This window comes from Antrostomus carolinensis, unplaced genomic scaffold (genome assembly GCF_000700745.2).
Source record: "Antrostomus carolinensis isolate BGI_N321 unplaced genomic scaffold, ASM70074v2 scaffold14425, whole genome shotgun sequence".
NCBI classification, from domain to species: Eukaryota; Metazoa; Chordata; class Aves; order Caprimulgiformes; family Caprimulgidae; genus Antrostomus; species Antrostomus carolinensis.
In genome coordinates this window covers 1-15,438 of record NW_010317214.1, presented here as the reverse complement: position 1 = coordinate 15,438, position 15,438 = coordinate 1, and the positions used below count along the sequence as shown (strand labels likewise).

Below are 15,438 nucleotides of genomic sequence, written 5' to 3'. Positions count from 1 at the left end.
TGGTTTTCCATAGTCTAACTTAAGCAGAACAAAACTAGTCCTTGCAGGTACCTAATTCCCTCTTCAGTCAATGTAGACAAGTCTACAGCTCTTCAGAGGCATCTAACCTCCTAATCATTTAAGCAACTTCTCTAGTTCTTTAGGTGGACTGGACTGTAGCACCCACTTTCCCATACAAATGATCTGGCAAGATGAATGAAAACTAATGCCAGGATACTGAGAACAAAGACTGCTGTATGAATAATCATGGTTGTCCAAAGAAAAAGTAAATATAGCTAGGTGTCTTCTGGGAGAAGATAACATTTACTTTACAGAATGCTTTAAAAAAGCCACTACCACAAAAAAAAAAACCTCCCCCAAAACAGCCCCAGCAACATAAACCACCCCAAAATCACTGTTCTTCAGGTTAGCTATTTTTCCAAAGCAAATTAAGACAAAAAAAAAGAGCAGCCTTTATTAAGACTAAAGCAACTACTTTACAGCTGTAAAAACAATAAATATATATTATTTTCCATTTCAATAGTACTGAGTACATAATTTAAGAATAAAAGATCTTATTTGTTGTACAGAAATTAAAATCTCCAATCCCACAACTGTTCTTCTTACTAAAAACTATTTCACTTTTACACTAGGACAACACATACCAAATCCCGATGCTCCAAACTGACATTATGATTGAGTAGCTCTGCTACAATAGCTCCATGTCCCTCTTTAGCTGCTGAAATAAGAGCTGTCCAGTTATCCTAGAAAAAGGAAAAAAACATTTTTAAGTGATATTCAATATTTCAATACAATTGCCTTGTTTTTCAAGTGTTTAAACCACAAGAGGAAATCCACAAGCCTGTAAAACAGCTGTCCTTTTTAAAAAAAACAAAAAACCAAACTCATAGACTACCTGCCAGCTCGACGCGTTAAAATACCCACCAACAAGTAACCCAAATCTCCCTTCCAATCACCTCCTCTCCTACCCAACATCCATCACTCTCCACTCCTCAGTTCACTGCAGGTTAATTTCTTAAAAATTTTTTGGAGGAAGCAACACCTACAAAGGATTAGAGAATAAGATCAAGACTTCGAGAACTGCTGGGTGGGGATGAGATGGCAACCAAGGCAACAGAAAATGGTGGTGGTCTGTCTCCATATACGGCGGGTGACAGCACCCAAGGGGCTAATATGTAGGCAATAGTGGACCTTCCACCCACTGCTCAAACCGTGTCCAGGTGTGGACTACTCTTATGTGCTATACTCATATAAATATAGCAACACTTGATATGGTAACTGTTCTTCCTATAAGTACAGGAACTGTAACACTTATAGCAAATGTAATAAAATGTCTCAAAAAATAGAGGCTTTTTTTTTTTCCTTCCTTAAATGACAGGTTTCATACCAGACCTTTCCTGGATGCCTACACTGCTACAATTAAACTAAGTGCAGAAGGAAAAAAAAAACAAACAAAAACAACAACAAAAAAACCTCGAAACACAAGCAACATCCTTTTCCTTTTTATCACTCTTCACTGGAATACACAGACCTTTTAAAACTTTTTAACACCACCTCTGTCCTATTCCCCCTTTCTGGGCATCTTTCACCAAGTCAACCGCTTCTGCAAAGGCTGGAAGATAATTCATCAATTTGAGACCCTTCTCTCACAATGCTCTGGCTTTCACCTGAAATAATCCTTTAACCTAAATTCTCCCTCGGTATCTACTGAAAAACACCAAAACCAATCCCAACACATCACAACATCACAGAGGTGAGCAAAATCACTTGGATCTCATCTTTGATGCTGTATTTCTCTATGCCACCTACCTTTTAATGTCAATTACTGCCAATCCTATTGTTACAGCTTCCTAACTTCCTAATACTAATTTCCCAGAAGAAAACAGCAGCAGCATTTAGCAGAAACCCTCAGACATTTGAAGCATCTTAAATATTCCTATTCTTTATGAGGAATCAAATCAGGAGCCAAGCAATTTTTCTCCCCCAAAACAGACCTGAATTCCTCTTCTTTGCCCTTCTCTTGAAATTTCTTTTTCCTCTACCACCCAGTACCATCACATAAAGCACTAATACTTACTGCATCTTCCAAGTTGCAATTAGCCCCCTTCTTGAGAAGCTCCTGAACGATTTCTAAATTGCCTTGCTCAGCAGCCAACATGAGTGGAGTCTGGCCATTCTGAAATTAAAGAGAGGAAAAGTCATGCATTGGAAAGTGATGCAAATGGTGCACATACACCACCAACAAAAGGTCATAAACTACAGAGGAACGTTAAGTTGTTTCCAGTTTTTAATTGCCAGTGAGAAGCAGTGAGAAGGACTGGTTTTCAAACCACACAGTAAACTTGCAATTAAGATGGAGAACATATTAAATCCTGTCCTGTAAGAGAGGAAAAAAAACCAACAAAAACAATTCAGGCATTAAAAATGGCTAGCAAAAATAAAGTTACTTTGTTAAATATCTTTCCTTCTGAATTATGTGCCCACAGAAGACATCTCTAATACTGCTGGTTACATCTTTATATCTTGAAGTAACTCAGTCACATTGTTTAGAAATGAATAAATAACCTAGCCTAGAAACCACAATGGCCATTAAAACACGCATACTGATGCAGAGTAACAGTAAGATTTCTTGCTGAAGTCTTGGAAAAAAAGTCCAGTTACATACCACACTTTCATCTGACAGTACACCAACTACAGACATCACTCCTATCCTGTGCAACACAAGTTCTTAACTGATAGCCTCATCTCAGGGAGGATGAAAACTAGAAAAGCTGGTTTATTTCCCTTCAAGGATGTTTTAAAAGTCAGTTACAACCCGTCAGTGCTCCATCAGCCTAGTTCTGTGTCAGCAAACTTCTGAGATACAACTGTTCTGCATGATGAAAAGTAAAACTTCCTAAATTTGAAAGTAAATTTGTTAATTTCAACAAACTTAATAAACAAAGAGAATTTTTCCTGACTTATCTTCAGTCTTTTCTCTGTACCATATAGAAAACTCAAATGCAAAAGCTATGTCAGGAGTTACATACCAGCAACTTCCCTGAAAAGAATAAAAATCAATGCAGAATCAGAATACGGCAAGATCACTAATCTTCATTAGTCAAACAGTTAACAGTAAGATTAATAAAGATATTTTATGAGTTTTCTGCTCTTTACATTAAAAAAAAGTATAAGTATCACAGAATTGCACTGATTCTTTCAAAAAAGCTTTCTGGTCCACCAGGTATTCCCTAACTAATCTTCACAGAATCTTCCCATGACATTATGGATAACCAACAGTATTACTCGTGACAGGATATAATGTAATATCTAACAGTGCAATTTTTTATAGGGAGAAATTATGCTCTTGTATAAGTTTATGTTGTTATAACTATACTTTGTATACATTCAAAATGATACCTTTGCTTTTAGATCCTAAAGTATATTTTGTATCAACAAGCAGTAGTATTTAGGTCTAGTCATAAAAAAAAAATTAAAATACTCAAAAATTCAAGAGGAAGGAAAATAGTGCTTTCTAGAAGAGAACAGCTCTCTCTGCAGGAGTGAACAGTTGCAACTTTTGCTCTTTAAGGTGAGTTCCTTACATGCAAGTTAATATTTTGGGAATATACAGGCCAAGTGATTTAGGAAATCACGCCTGACTAACCTGACTGCCTTCTGTGATGACATCATTGGCTTGGTGGATGAAGATCTGAGACACTTTATCCCATCTCTAGCAAGGATTTAGACACCATCTCATCAACATCCACACAAACTAATGAAGTATGGACTAGGTAAATGGACAGTGAGGTGGACAGAAACTGGCTGAACTGCTGGGCTCAGAGGGTTGTGATCAGTGGCACAACGTCCAGCTGGAGGCCAGTCACTACTGCAGTACCATGGGGGTCAGTACTGGGGTCCTGTTCAACCCCTCATTAAGGACCTCGGCAATGGGACAGAGTGCACCCTCAGCACCTTTGCAGCCAATACAGAGTCAGGAGGAGTGGCTGAGACACCAGATGCTTGTGCTGCCATCCAGAAGGACCTTGACAGGTTGGAGAAATGTCCAGACAGGAACCTCATTGTACTGAGCGTAGGCATCCATGTTTTGGTATCAGGGGAGCTGCACAGGGTCTCTGAAGAGAGGCTGGGACTGCCCTGTGCCAATTCACAGGACTAGAGCACAGAATCATAGAATGTTGTGAGTTGAAAGGGACCCACAAGGATCATCAAGTCCAGCTCTTGCCTTAGGATAGGACAGTCACAAGATTCAGACCATGTGTCTGAGGGGCTTGTCCAAATGCTTCTTGAATGCTGTCAGGCTTGATGCCATGACCACCTCCCTGGGGAGCCTGTTCCAGTGCTCCACCATCCTCTGGGTGAAGAACCTTTTCCTAATGTCCAGCCTAAACTTGCCCTGGCACATCTTCCTGCCTTTTCCCCAGGTCCTATCATTGGTCACCAGAGAGAAGAGATCAGGACCTGTCCTTCCTCTTCATCTTGTGAGGAAGTTAAAGACTGCAATGACATCTCCTCTCAATATCTTCTCCAGGCTGAACAAACCAAGCGACTTCAGCCTCTCCTCATATGGCTTTCCCTCTAAGCCTGAGGGCCACACTTCAGCCTCTCCTCATATGGCTTCCCCTCTAAGCCTGAGGTCCCTTCCCAGCACTGCTTTAGCAATACATACAAAAATTTATATTTTAGCATGAACATTCTTCTTACCTCCTTCTGAACAGTTACTGTTGTTATCACTGCGATCTGTCTTTCACAGGTGGGTAACACAAAAGGATAACACACACCCAACAAAAGTATATGTGGGCAAGAGGAGGTTGTGAATGGAAGTTGATCCCCTCCTGTAAGAAGTGTCATACAGATGCAGATTGGCTGTGGTACTCTTAGACAGGTGTAAAACTTTTCTACACGGGTACTGAAAACATCCTTCCCTTTTTGCTAGGAGATTCTCAAACATACGTTCAGTGGTTTAGCAAATGATTAAGATTTCACCAACACAGAAACAAAAGATAATTACTATGCCTGTGACATCCACATTAATTCTCAGAAGTTGTCTAAGAGTCTAGACACTCCACATTGACCAAATGTACAGATATATAGGACTTGATGTACATCACAGCTAAGTCTAAGTGTTGGAATATCCAAATTTCAAAGGGGAACACCTGTGTCTTTTCAGGGAAATCATTCAGTGGTGTGATCTTACAGATTAGCTCTCTCTCACAGCCTGTGAGAGAACAGAAGATTCAGAATTGAAGATGCAGAAGGTACTTCAGTATCCAGAGCAGACAGAAAGGCACATCAAAGGAAACTGGAGGCTGTTAGGATCAAAGTGTATCACACAAGGCAAGCTGTTGAGTAATCAATGTACAAGAGTGAAGAATGTGCACAGGGGAAAAGGCGCGCAGGGAAAAGGCAGAGAGACTGAGACTTGCTGCGCTTGACTGAAACAGCTGGTGATAATCCAACAAAACCATCCCTACACAAACTGCCTGGAACATCTCAGTTCTCCTGGCAACTGACCACAGTCAAGATATTAAGGTTGGTAACAGTGTGGGTGATCCTACCACTGGACAAGTCACTGCAGCCTGGGAGGTCCTGGCACTAGCAAACTTTGGCTTGCCAGCCATCTTTTTAGACCTACTCCACTGGCACCCTCGTTTTGGAATTTTGTTGTTACCCAAGAAGAAAAGACATCTTGGCAGGTCCAAAACTGGAAACAGAATTGCACTCAATGCCACTGAATTCCAATGGAGAGCTGGCACTTAAACAAAACTCCTTATCATTGACATGTACGAAGAGTCCCCGGGTTTAAAACTGATGCGAACCATACATGTGTTCAGAAATTCCCTTCTCCCACGCAATCTATCAGAAGACTGAAAAAAAATGGTATCAGGGAAACGATCTCTACAAAAAAGGCAGCTACTGAAACCCAGGAGTGCACTTAGCCCCATCAAGAAGAGAAGAAAAATTTAGAAAAGAAGGTGAAGGCAGTGACACTGTTGATGAAGTCAACACAGACTATCTGTCTGGCTTTGGCCATGTTGCTGAGAGGCATTACCTGCAGAGGGAACAGACTACTCCTCTGCTCAGACACGCAGCATGCCAGGTAGTGAGGTTCATGTGCATGCTCTGAAACTCAAAAATTCTCCCATCTCAAATGCCTCAGCATATGTGCTATGTGCATACACTGCATGAAATGAATGTGTCAACAGTGAAAGAAAACTGTCTGAATTGAAAACAGATCTAATAACTACAGTAAGGCCAAACTCTGTACGTTGTTTTCACAGTTGCATGATGCTTTTTGGTTTTTAGTAATATATGCCATTTGATTTCTTTCTAAAAATACTATTTCCATCTTATGTGGGTTTAAAAATATAATGCAATAGAACATGCATTTTCCAAGACTTACTTAAAAAAAAAAAAAAAAAAAAGAGAGAGAAGAAAAAAAATATATTAATTGGAAAGCCAGTCTCCCATACACCACATGGTGAGTAAAAAAACTGCCTGGACTGTCAGGCTCAGTGGGAAACGGCCAACTGTTCCCAGTAACTGCTGCCCAGTTGGGAGGGTTTGATTTGGGGCTAACACTGCAGCATCTTCATCAACACCCAGAACCATGAAATGGAAAGCACTCTCAGCAAGTTTACCCACTGCCACAAGCTATGGAGAGCAGCTGCGATGCCAGAGGGCAGGGATGCCATTCAGAGGGAATTCAACAGGCTGGAGAAATTGGCTGACAACCCCCTCGCAGTTCAACAAAGGCAAACACAGAGATGGGAACAGAACAGTACTGCCTGGGGCTGCCTGCCTGGGGACTGCCTGCCTGGGGAGCCACGCTGCAGAAACAGGCACAGGGTCCTGATGGACAAGAGGGCCCTGAGTCAGCAGTGCACCTCTGCAGCAACCAAGGCAAATCAAACACTGGGCTGCATGAGCAGGAGCACAGCCAGCCCTCTGCTCAACGCTGGTGAGGCTGAATCCAGATCCAATGTCCCTACAAGGAACTACTGGAGAGAGTCCAGTTGAGGGCTACAAAAATGCTTAGGGGACTTGAAGCATCAGTCTTACGAGGAGAGGCTGAGAAACCTGGGTCTGATTAGCCTGGAGAAGACATGGCACCAAGCCTGACAATATTCAAGAAGCATTTGGACAAGGCCCTCAGACACGTGGTCTGAATCTTGTGACTGTCCTTTATGCTAGGGCAAGAGTTGGACTCGATGATCCTCGTGGGTCCCTTCCAACTCACAACATCCTATGATTCTATGATCTTATCAATGCTTATGAATACCATAAAGGGCGGGTGTCAAGAAGATGGGGCCAGACCCTTTTCAGTGGTGGCCAGCGATGGGTCCCTTCTAACCTCAATTTTTCTGTGAATCTGAATCTATGAATATGCTACATAAGTCAATAAGGTTCCAGTTCTACAACACTATTTAGGAAATCGAAACTAAAATAAAAACTGACAATACAAGTAATACATTCAGATGAAAGGAAAGTCCAGATGCTTACAAACCAGAAAATCTACTACAGAAGATTAAATAAATTAGTAAAATAATTTAAACTTATTTGTAAAATACACAGAAGACTTAATCGTGCACTAAGATAACCTGAATATAATGGAAAACAATGTAAACCATCACTAGCAACAGACACTTGAATGAATCAAACCTCCCAAGAATCTTTAGTGCAGTATAATGAAATGGCAGCACATTTGCTTAAATTGCTGGTGGTGATATGCTCAAATCAGACTGCATCAGATGACAAAGCAGAAGCTAACAATTATCACACTATCCCAGGATTCTGAATAATCCCTGTTTAAACTCCCTATTGCGTATTAAAGATTTCCTGTGTAATCCTCCTAAAGTGATTTAATCCTTCTGGTTACATCTAGACTTATTTTTTTGATACATATCTTTTCATCCAAATGAGCATCTGCTTGGAGTAAATCACAGTACACGCTCCTATTTGGATCATATAACAAAGTTGCTCTTGCCTGGAAACCAGCCTGTGAGCTAAGAGTTGTTATCATCCCAGGTTTCACCCCAAAATGGACAGAGCATCCAAGATGCAGCTGGATCTGTGAACTAAAAAACAATCCCTAGCCACAGAAGTACAGGTATTATCTCCATTCACAGAGTAAGGATGAAGCCGCATTTTCCAGCTCAGAAGAACACTCAGAAAACCAAGGGAAAGAAAAATGCTGAGGTGTGGACAGAGACTGAACACACTGTGTGTTCAGTCTGTGCAAAGGTAAGCAATTACTTGAAAATAAATCTGAAATTTGTATATTGAATAACCAGTGTGATCTCACTAATTACTCATTCTGTAACTAATAAGCTGCAATATCAGAATGACCTTTTCAAAAAACTCATCTTACCTCATTTCTTTCATCTACATCCCTGCACTTCTCAAGAAGCGCTTTCAGAGCAGGAACATTTCCTTCTTCTACGTAGGTCAACAGACTCTGACTCATCAGACTTGCCATCTTCACACCGTATTTAAAATGCTTCTACAAAAAAGCTTATCTGTATTTCAGGAAAGGAAAAAAAAAAAGGCAAAGCATAAGTAAAGGCTGAGAGTTAACTTTGACATCAGAAAGCACAAAATGTACACCCCAATAAGTTATTGGTTGAGTAAGAACACCCATCATTCTCCTCAACAAAACGCTGTGGAGACACATGCATTGAAATGCACTACATTTCAATTACAAGTCAATTGCTTAATCTTTCTAGTTCTTAGAAAATTATAGAAATTATTCCAATTTCAAGTACTGTCTAAATGTGTATTTTGAATGGAATGTATAGTTGTCTTTTATTTGCATAAATTTTTCTGCATATATATCACTACAGGAATACCTGTAAATGTCACATACTTTATATATGCCAGTTATTTATAACTCATCTACGTACATAAGCAGAACACTGAGACTATTCAGCATCGTGAATACAGTGATAATATCTAAATTGCAGCCATACAGAACTCAGAGAAATACCATTTATTAAATCAGCTGTCACCAACTTTATCCAGACATGCCTGCAGGTGATGGCACATTGTTAACCTGCTAGTCAAACTTAACGTAGCTTCTATTCACTGATTACATGTTTTTAACCTCTAAGACAGGAAAGGTTTTTCTTGGTTAAGGCAGACCATTAAGAACAATTTAAGACTTCCTAAAAAGCTGCAGGGTAGTAAGTTCAGAGAATTACTGTGTCAAATTCGTACACATACAGCTCCAGAAGCTGAATTATTCATTGCACTTAAATTTTCATTGGATACAGAACAATGCTGGGGTTAAAAAGACATCATCCACCCCTCACTATCTTTCTCCTCACCAGCAGATGACATGATGGCTCTCTCTCTGGCTTTTTCTTACGTGATAGCAGTGTAACAGCAGGTTAGTGTTAGTTAAGGCCTACTGGTTAGGCCATTCTCTACCAGACAGCAGCCAAAGATCAGTGGCTTTCCCAGGCAAATGTTCTAAATTTTATTCTCATATAAAAGCAGACAGTGAACTTTTCTGCACTCCCAACTGAAGTGAAACATTAGCAAAAGAGGGGAGAGAAAGCCAGCCTTCACTATGCTTAGCACAAAGAAGTTAGTTCAGATTTAGAGGTTTAAATCAAACAATCTAGCTCCACTTTAAATTGCTTACACAGATCATAACAGCATCGCACCATCCTTTCTTTTACAAGTATGTATATACAGACATGCATTTGTCAGGATATGTTAGACACAACCTCAGCTCACCTACAGCATCACTGCCATCAGGTGACCCACATATACAAATACCTTGTTCATAAAAATGCCATCAAAGGAGCCAACATGTCCAGTTCAGTTAAGATGACAGCAGCTCTAGGGACATGCAGAAGAACTTTAGGTACATAGAGATGCCCAGGGACAAAAGAAACTGCACATACATTTCAGGTATGCAAACAGAAGAACACAAGAGGGGGAAGAGAGGAAAAGGGAGGACTGTGACTCCCACTATTAAATTTGGGCTTAAAACCCAGGCTGCAGTTTAAGAGACAAATTCCAAGGAGGATTTAGGGATGTGAACCCTACATATTCATAGAATCATAGAATGGTTTGGGTTGGAAGGGACCTTAAAGATCATCCAGTTCCAACACCCCTGCCATCAGCAGGGACACCTTCCAGTAGACCAGGTTGCTCAAAGCCTCATCCAACCTGGCCTTAAACACTTCCAGGGAGGGGGCATCCACAACTTCCTTGGGCAACCTTTTCCAGTGTCTGACCACCCTCACAGTGAAGAACTTCTTCCTAATATCTAATCTAAACCTGCCCTCTTTCAGCTTAAACCCATTTCCCCTTGTTCTGTCATTAATTGCCCTTATGAAAAGTCCTTCCCCAGCTTTCTTGTAGGCCCCCTTCAGGTACTGGAAGGCCGCTAGAAGATCTCCCTGGAGCCTTCTCTTCTCCAGGTTAAACAGCCCCAACTCTCTCAACCTGTCCAAATGTCCACATACCATGTAAAAACACACAAATCAAATCGTATCATTCAGACATGATTTAGAACCCAAACCTAAAATCAGTTTTTAAAAAAATACATCTAGATTTGACATACAAAGCCCAGCAACAGTTTTACTAGGCACTGCACAAATAGACAGCCTCTCCCACAATAAAGTTATAAATAAACTAAGAACACAAAAGGTCCATCATGTTTACTGTACAGTTAAAGTACCATCATGCAAAGATGAGCAGTACAACAGTGGTGTCATATAATTGTCTTTATTTTTTTCAGTAGAAGGAAGAGCTAATTGAGAGGTTGCAAACTTAAAAAAACCTAAACCACACCAAAAATGAGAAGTTGAAAAGAAACAGTGATTGCAGTGACTCAGTGCCCACAGACAGGCTTCTACTGCCATTTCAGATACAAAAATACCAGAAAAGTCAGCATCCTGCCTGGCAAGCAGCTGCCCCCCCAGAACAGTCCGTCTCCCTTACAGCCTGCACCAGTACCTTACAGCCCACGCAGATGTCCCCCATAATTCTCAGGCACCTAAATGAGGTGAGATATTCACATGCAGGCACCTGAATTCCTCACATCATTTTTCACTTATTTTGACAGAAATTCATGAAACTTGACTTGCCACGAGCTCCAGTGCTACCAGACATTTTCTGATTTCCCTGTGCAGTGTCCCAGCTTCTCTCCTGCAGCCATACCTTAAATCCCCATGTTGTATTCCATATTATTCCATAATATTCCAAATATTAAACTGAAAACCACATTAAAAATAATCATCAAAACATGCTACAAAGTCTCACCAAGTGAATTACACTCTGTAGTTGCTATCAAAATTTCACCAATTAATTCTCAGCTAGTGTGAAAAAGAAAAAAGTAGTCAGCATTGCTTCCTCCTCAAAGTCAGATTTCTCCCTTGATGTTCCCCACTGTCATATTTCAAAAAGGCAAAGGCAGCCCTGCTGCACTGTGGATAAGCATCCTGCTTCAGAAATCATTACTTGGCTGCTCAGTTATCAAGACAGCGCAGCTTCTGCCTTAATGTAGATCTGAATCCTTAGAGACAACTTAAACCTTTGACTAACAGCAAAAGCCCTGATGCTAAAGAACATATCTAGAGCTGCAAACTCCACATTAATATTACTTTTTTAAAATCATAAAATCTCTGTAGAGATGAACCATCTCCAAGTATATTAATATTCTTTGTCACCTATGCTTCACTTTTGCATAAAATCACAGAACCATAGAAAGGCTTGGGTTGGAAGGGGCTTTAAAGATCATCTAGTTCCAACCCCTCTTCTTCCAAATCTCCTTCTTACAGTCTATTTTATAAAAGCAAAACCACAAAATCAATTATTACAATTATGACTTTTATATCCTCATACTTTCATTTGCCACTTTTCAGGTAAGCTGCTTTGAGCATCCAAAAGATTAAAATCTCTGGAGGGCTTTAGGGAGCCAGTAACAGAAATTTCAATCTAAAATGCAACCTGAATTCAACAGGTTAATATATGGGGCTAATTTTTCTCATCCCTAAATAAACCCAGCAAAATAAAGCAAAAATAAATACATATATATATAAAATATATATATATATATATCTCTCTCTTGGCGATAAGATTTTTCAAGTTTTACTTTATATTTCCCTCCCCACAAGAACAATAAACATGCACTAAATTAGGTTGACGTTTTCTCATGGTATTTTTACTCACGACAGCAAATAAATATAAATTGAGGACAGACACAACACAACCCACCTTTTTATTAAATAAGACTTAAGTTATTACGTTATGATTATTAAGCACTATACTCAATGTCCGTATGGGTCCGGGACAATAAGGTGTAATTTCTTCCAGTGCTTAAGATTTCTTTAAATTATCGTAAAAGCTTTGAACCAAAACTCTGAGGTACAGTCTCTAGCTAGGTAAGTAACTGTATCTTGGCCCCTCCAATGGAAAAAGCTTCTGAAATATATATTAATATACTTCTCAAAACAAACAACCCTAGAACAAGAAAAACCTCAATAGACTCTGACACAAGTATTTTCACAATCTGTAACAAAACTTTCAGTTGAAACCAGGAGCCCATTTAGAAGCTGATTCTCTTTCCAATAAGATTTAATGCTGGTTTGTTTTTTTCTTTTCCTCCCACCAAAGCAAGTCAATTCCCAGCCCATGAACCAACCAGCTCTTTCTTCATCCACAATGCCAACTTCCGAGCTTGGAAATCTCACAATGCCCTTGGGCAGCAAATCCTGGTATTTTACAGGACTAACAACACACCAAGAACTATGAGAAGATGTATTAAGAGCACAAAAATGCTCAGGTGAAGGTAATGTTTGCACAAGGATTAACTTGTTTTTGTAAGGCTCTCACATCCTGAGCTGAAGCAGGCATTATCACTGTTTTGGAAAGACTACAAAAATTTGCTGATTTACAAAAGTTTAGTTTCTCTCAACTGCACCAATACCGACTGCAGAGGTCCTCATAAATCTGCAGATATTTAATATACTCTCAGAATCTTGCATCCATTTCTAACTGCATTAAAAAATATTATTACACACTAAATTTTCCAAATATCAATGTCTTTTTCATAGCTCTCCCTCATTTTTTTAATTTTGTGAGCTGTGACCATTTATGAATAAATATCAAAATTGGTCAACAAACACTAGTGTTATTGAGAAGACTTTCTCTTCTTGTTTTGTTCTCAGTACATAAAGACCATAGTGACTTATGGAAATTCGTATTTTTCACCATACAACAAAAAAAATTGTCGCCTTCTTTTTAACATGTTTCCTTTTATTTCCAGATACAAAAGCTACTTTCCCAGCATGCAACACTGTGACAGATCTTTCAGTTCACTGTAAAAGGAAATAATTACAGTGCTGCTGGAATCCAGGCATGTACAAGTCAGATGTGGAAACATGAAGTATTTCATCCTTAAGAACTGGAAATGTCATCTTTCCAAATCAGAATGTAAAGAAACGTGGAATACAGAAGAATTGTACGTAAAAATAATACTATAAAAGACTAACATACGTTGGTTTCATATTCTCACACTTTTTCATACTTTATGATGGCATAAAGAATTCAAAACAAGTCAGAACGCCACCTTTACTCCTGCTGCAGACAATCTTGCGAATACAAACATCACCCACCCTTTGTGACGCCTTATTGCAACCACTTGCTAAACAGACATACTTCATAAACATTACGAGATCACAAGCCAGCATCACGTGAAGCAGGAAATGTTTTTAACTATTCTTTCTACAGGAACTGAGTCAATCAGGATTCTGTTTAAAGAAAAAATTTTCAACAGTTGAAATGAGTCTCTAAAATATTAATTTCTGATATTCAGAGGTGGAAAGAAATAACAAATCTAAGTTTCCATAAGCAGTCTGTACCCACACCTCTTCTCCAGTGCCTGAAGTTCCAGTATGACTAATGACCTTATGCTGATTTTCAACTTCTCCTTATTTATCTGGGAAGATTTATTCTACTTCTCTTAGCCACACTCCTGTTATCCCAATGAGAAACATTATTATTGCTACTTTGTATCAAAGAACAAGTAGCATAATTAGAAAATATTAGAAGACACAAAAATACAACTAAAGATAGAGACACAGACGTTCCTATTTTGAAATCCATAACCCATAGCACCAAAAAATGTTTGCACAAAAGGAGGTCCCTATGGTTGCAACCGTATAGTTATAGCACAGTTATACATATAGTTATAGCAACCATTACAGTACAGAGTAAGAAATACAGGAAACTGAAGACAGACAAGTCATTCTTTTCCACCTTAGGCACTCAAGGCAACAGCCACTTCCAAATATTGGAGTGATGGAGGTTTGGGGTTTTTTTTTGATAAAACAATTGAGACTTGGGGATTACATCCAGAAACCAGGAAAGATACAAGTATATATAAAAAGGTCACTATTGTCATCTGATAGCAAGCATCAGATATGTCTATGTTCTCTCCTGGTTGAAAAGATCAGTTAAAAGAAAGAGTTTGTGAAGTATCTGATAACAGGATTTAAGCCTTATCAGAAAATCTAGCCTACCTTTAAGATTGAATTTAAATGAACAATAAGGCATTGCTAAGAACATCCGAATTCTAACAGAAAATTCAATTCTTGTACAAACTACAAAATGCTTAGTCCTACAAAACACTATTCCAGGTTATAAATACTTTAAGTAAAAGAAAGCAAATTGAAACAGGTAGCAAGTTTTAAAAAAACTTTTACCAACCATTATAAATTAATTCTGTCAAAATCTGTATAAAACACACACAAGCACAGTAAGAAAGTCTACAACATCATCTTACATGGTCTCATAAAGCCAACATATTTCCCTGTATCATAAAATCAAGGGTTTGCTAGTCACAGACACAAGTTCTATGACAAAAAATTAACTCTTAGAATATTTTCACCTAACAAAAAAGTCAGTTGTGTGATGGAAATCTTTTTGTCAAAGATATTTAAATTAATATGGCCACATTTCATAAGCTGTGACCACAGAGGATTTCAAGTAAACTTGAATTTCTCAATAACTAAGTTACTTTAAATAACCACCACTGCAGAACAAAGAATAAATGCCTATCCGACAGACAAATATGTTGGTTTTCTTACAAGTTCTAATCTGATAAAACCCCTCCTTTTTATCTTTCCATTTCTTTACTATTTGACAGGGTGGGGGGGTGTCAGGTAATTAACTCCATGATTAAAACACTTTTCCAGGTATATTACCGTATTATTCCTCCCGTCAATCCTTTATCAAAAGTTAAAGATGGAAAATCACTTTTTCCAACCTATTTTTGAGCACATATGAGAAGTAGCAAAGCCCTACCCTGAAGATATTTTGGTGCTCAATTCTTAAATAAATTATTATTAATATTTAATTAAAAGAATTAAAATAAATTCTTTTCTGTCAGAGTGGTGAGACACTGGCACAAGTTGCCCAGAG

At 38.9% G+C, this 15,438-nt stretch overlaps 1 protein-coding gene across 1 annotated transcript in view; it reads right to left on the bottom strand.

Moving 5' to 3' along the window:
* LOC104517468 (kinase D-interacting substrate of 220 kDa) overlaps positions 1-8,479 on the bottom strand; it is a 33,805-nt gene extending 25,326 nt beyond the window's left edge. The window contains exons 1-3 of the mRNA XM_010168512.2: positions 8,372-8,479; positions 2,078-2,176; positions 645-743 (exon numbers count right to left, since the gene is read on the bottom strand). Of these exons, the coding sequence (XP_010166814.2) occupies positions 645-743; positions 2,078-2,176; positions 8,372-8,479 (306 nt within the window). The remainder of the gene's footprint in view (positions 1-644; positions 744-2,077; positions 2,177-8,371) is intronic.
* Between the last annotated feature and the right edge of the window lie 6,959 nt (positions 8,480-15,438).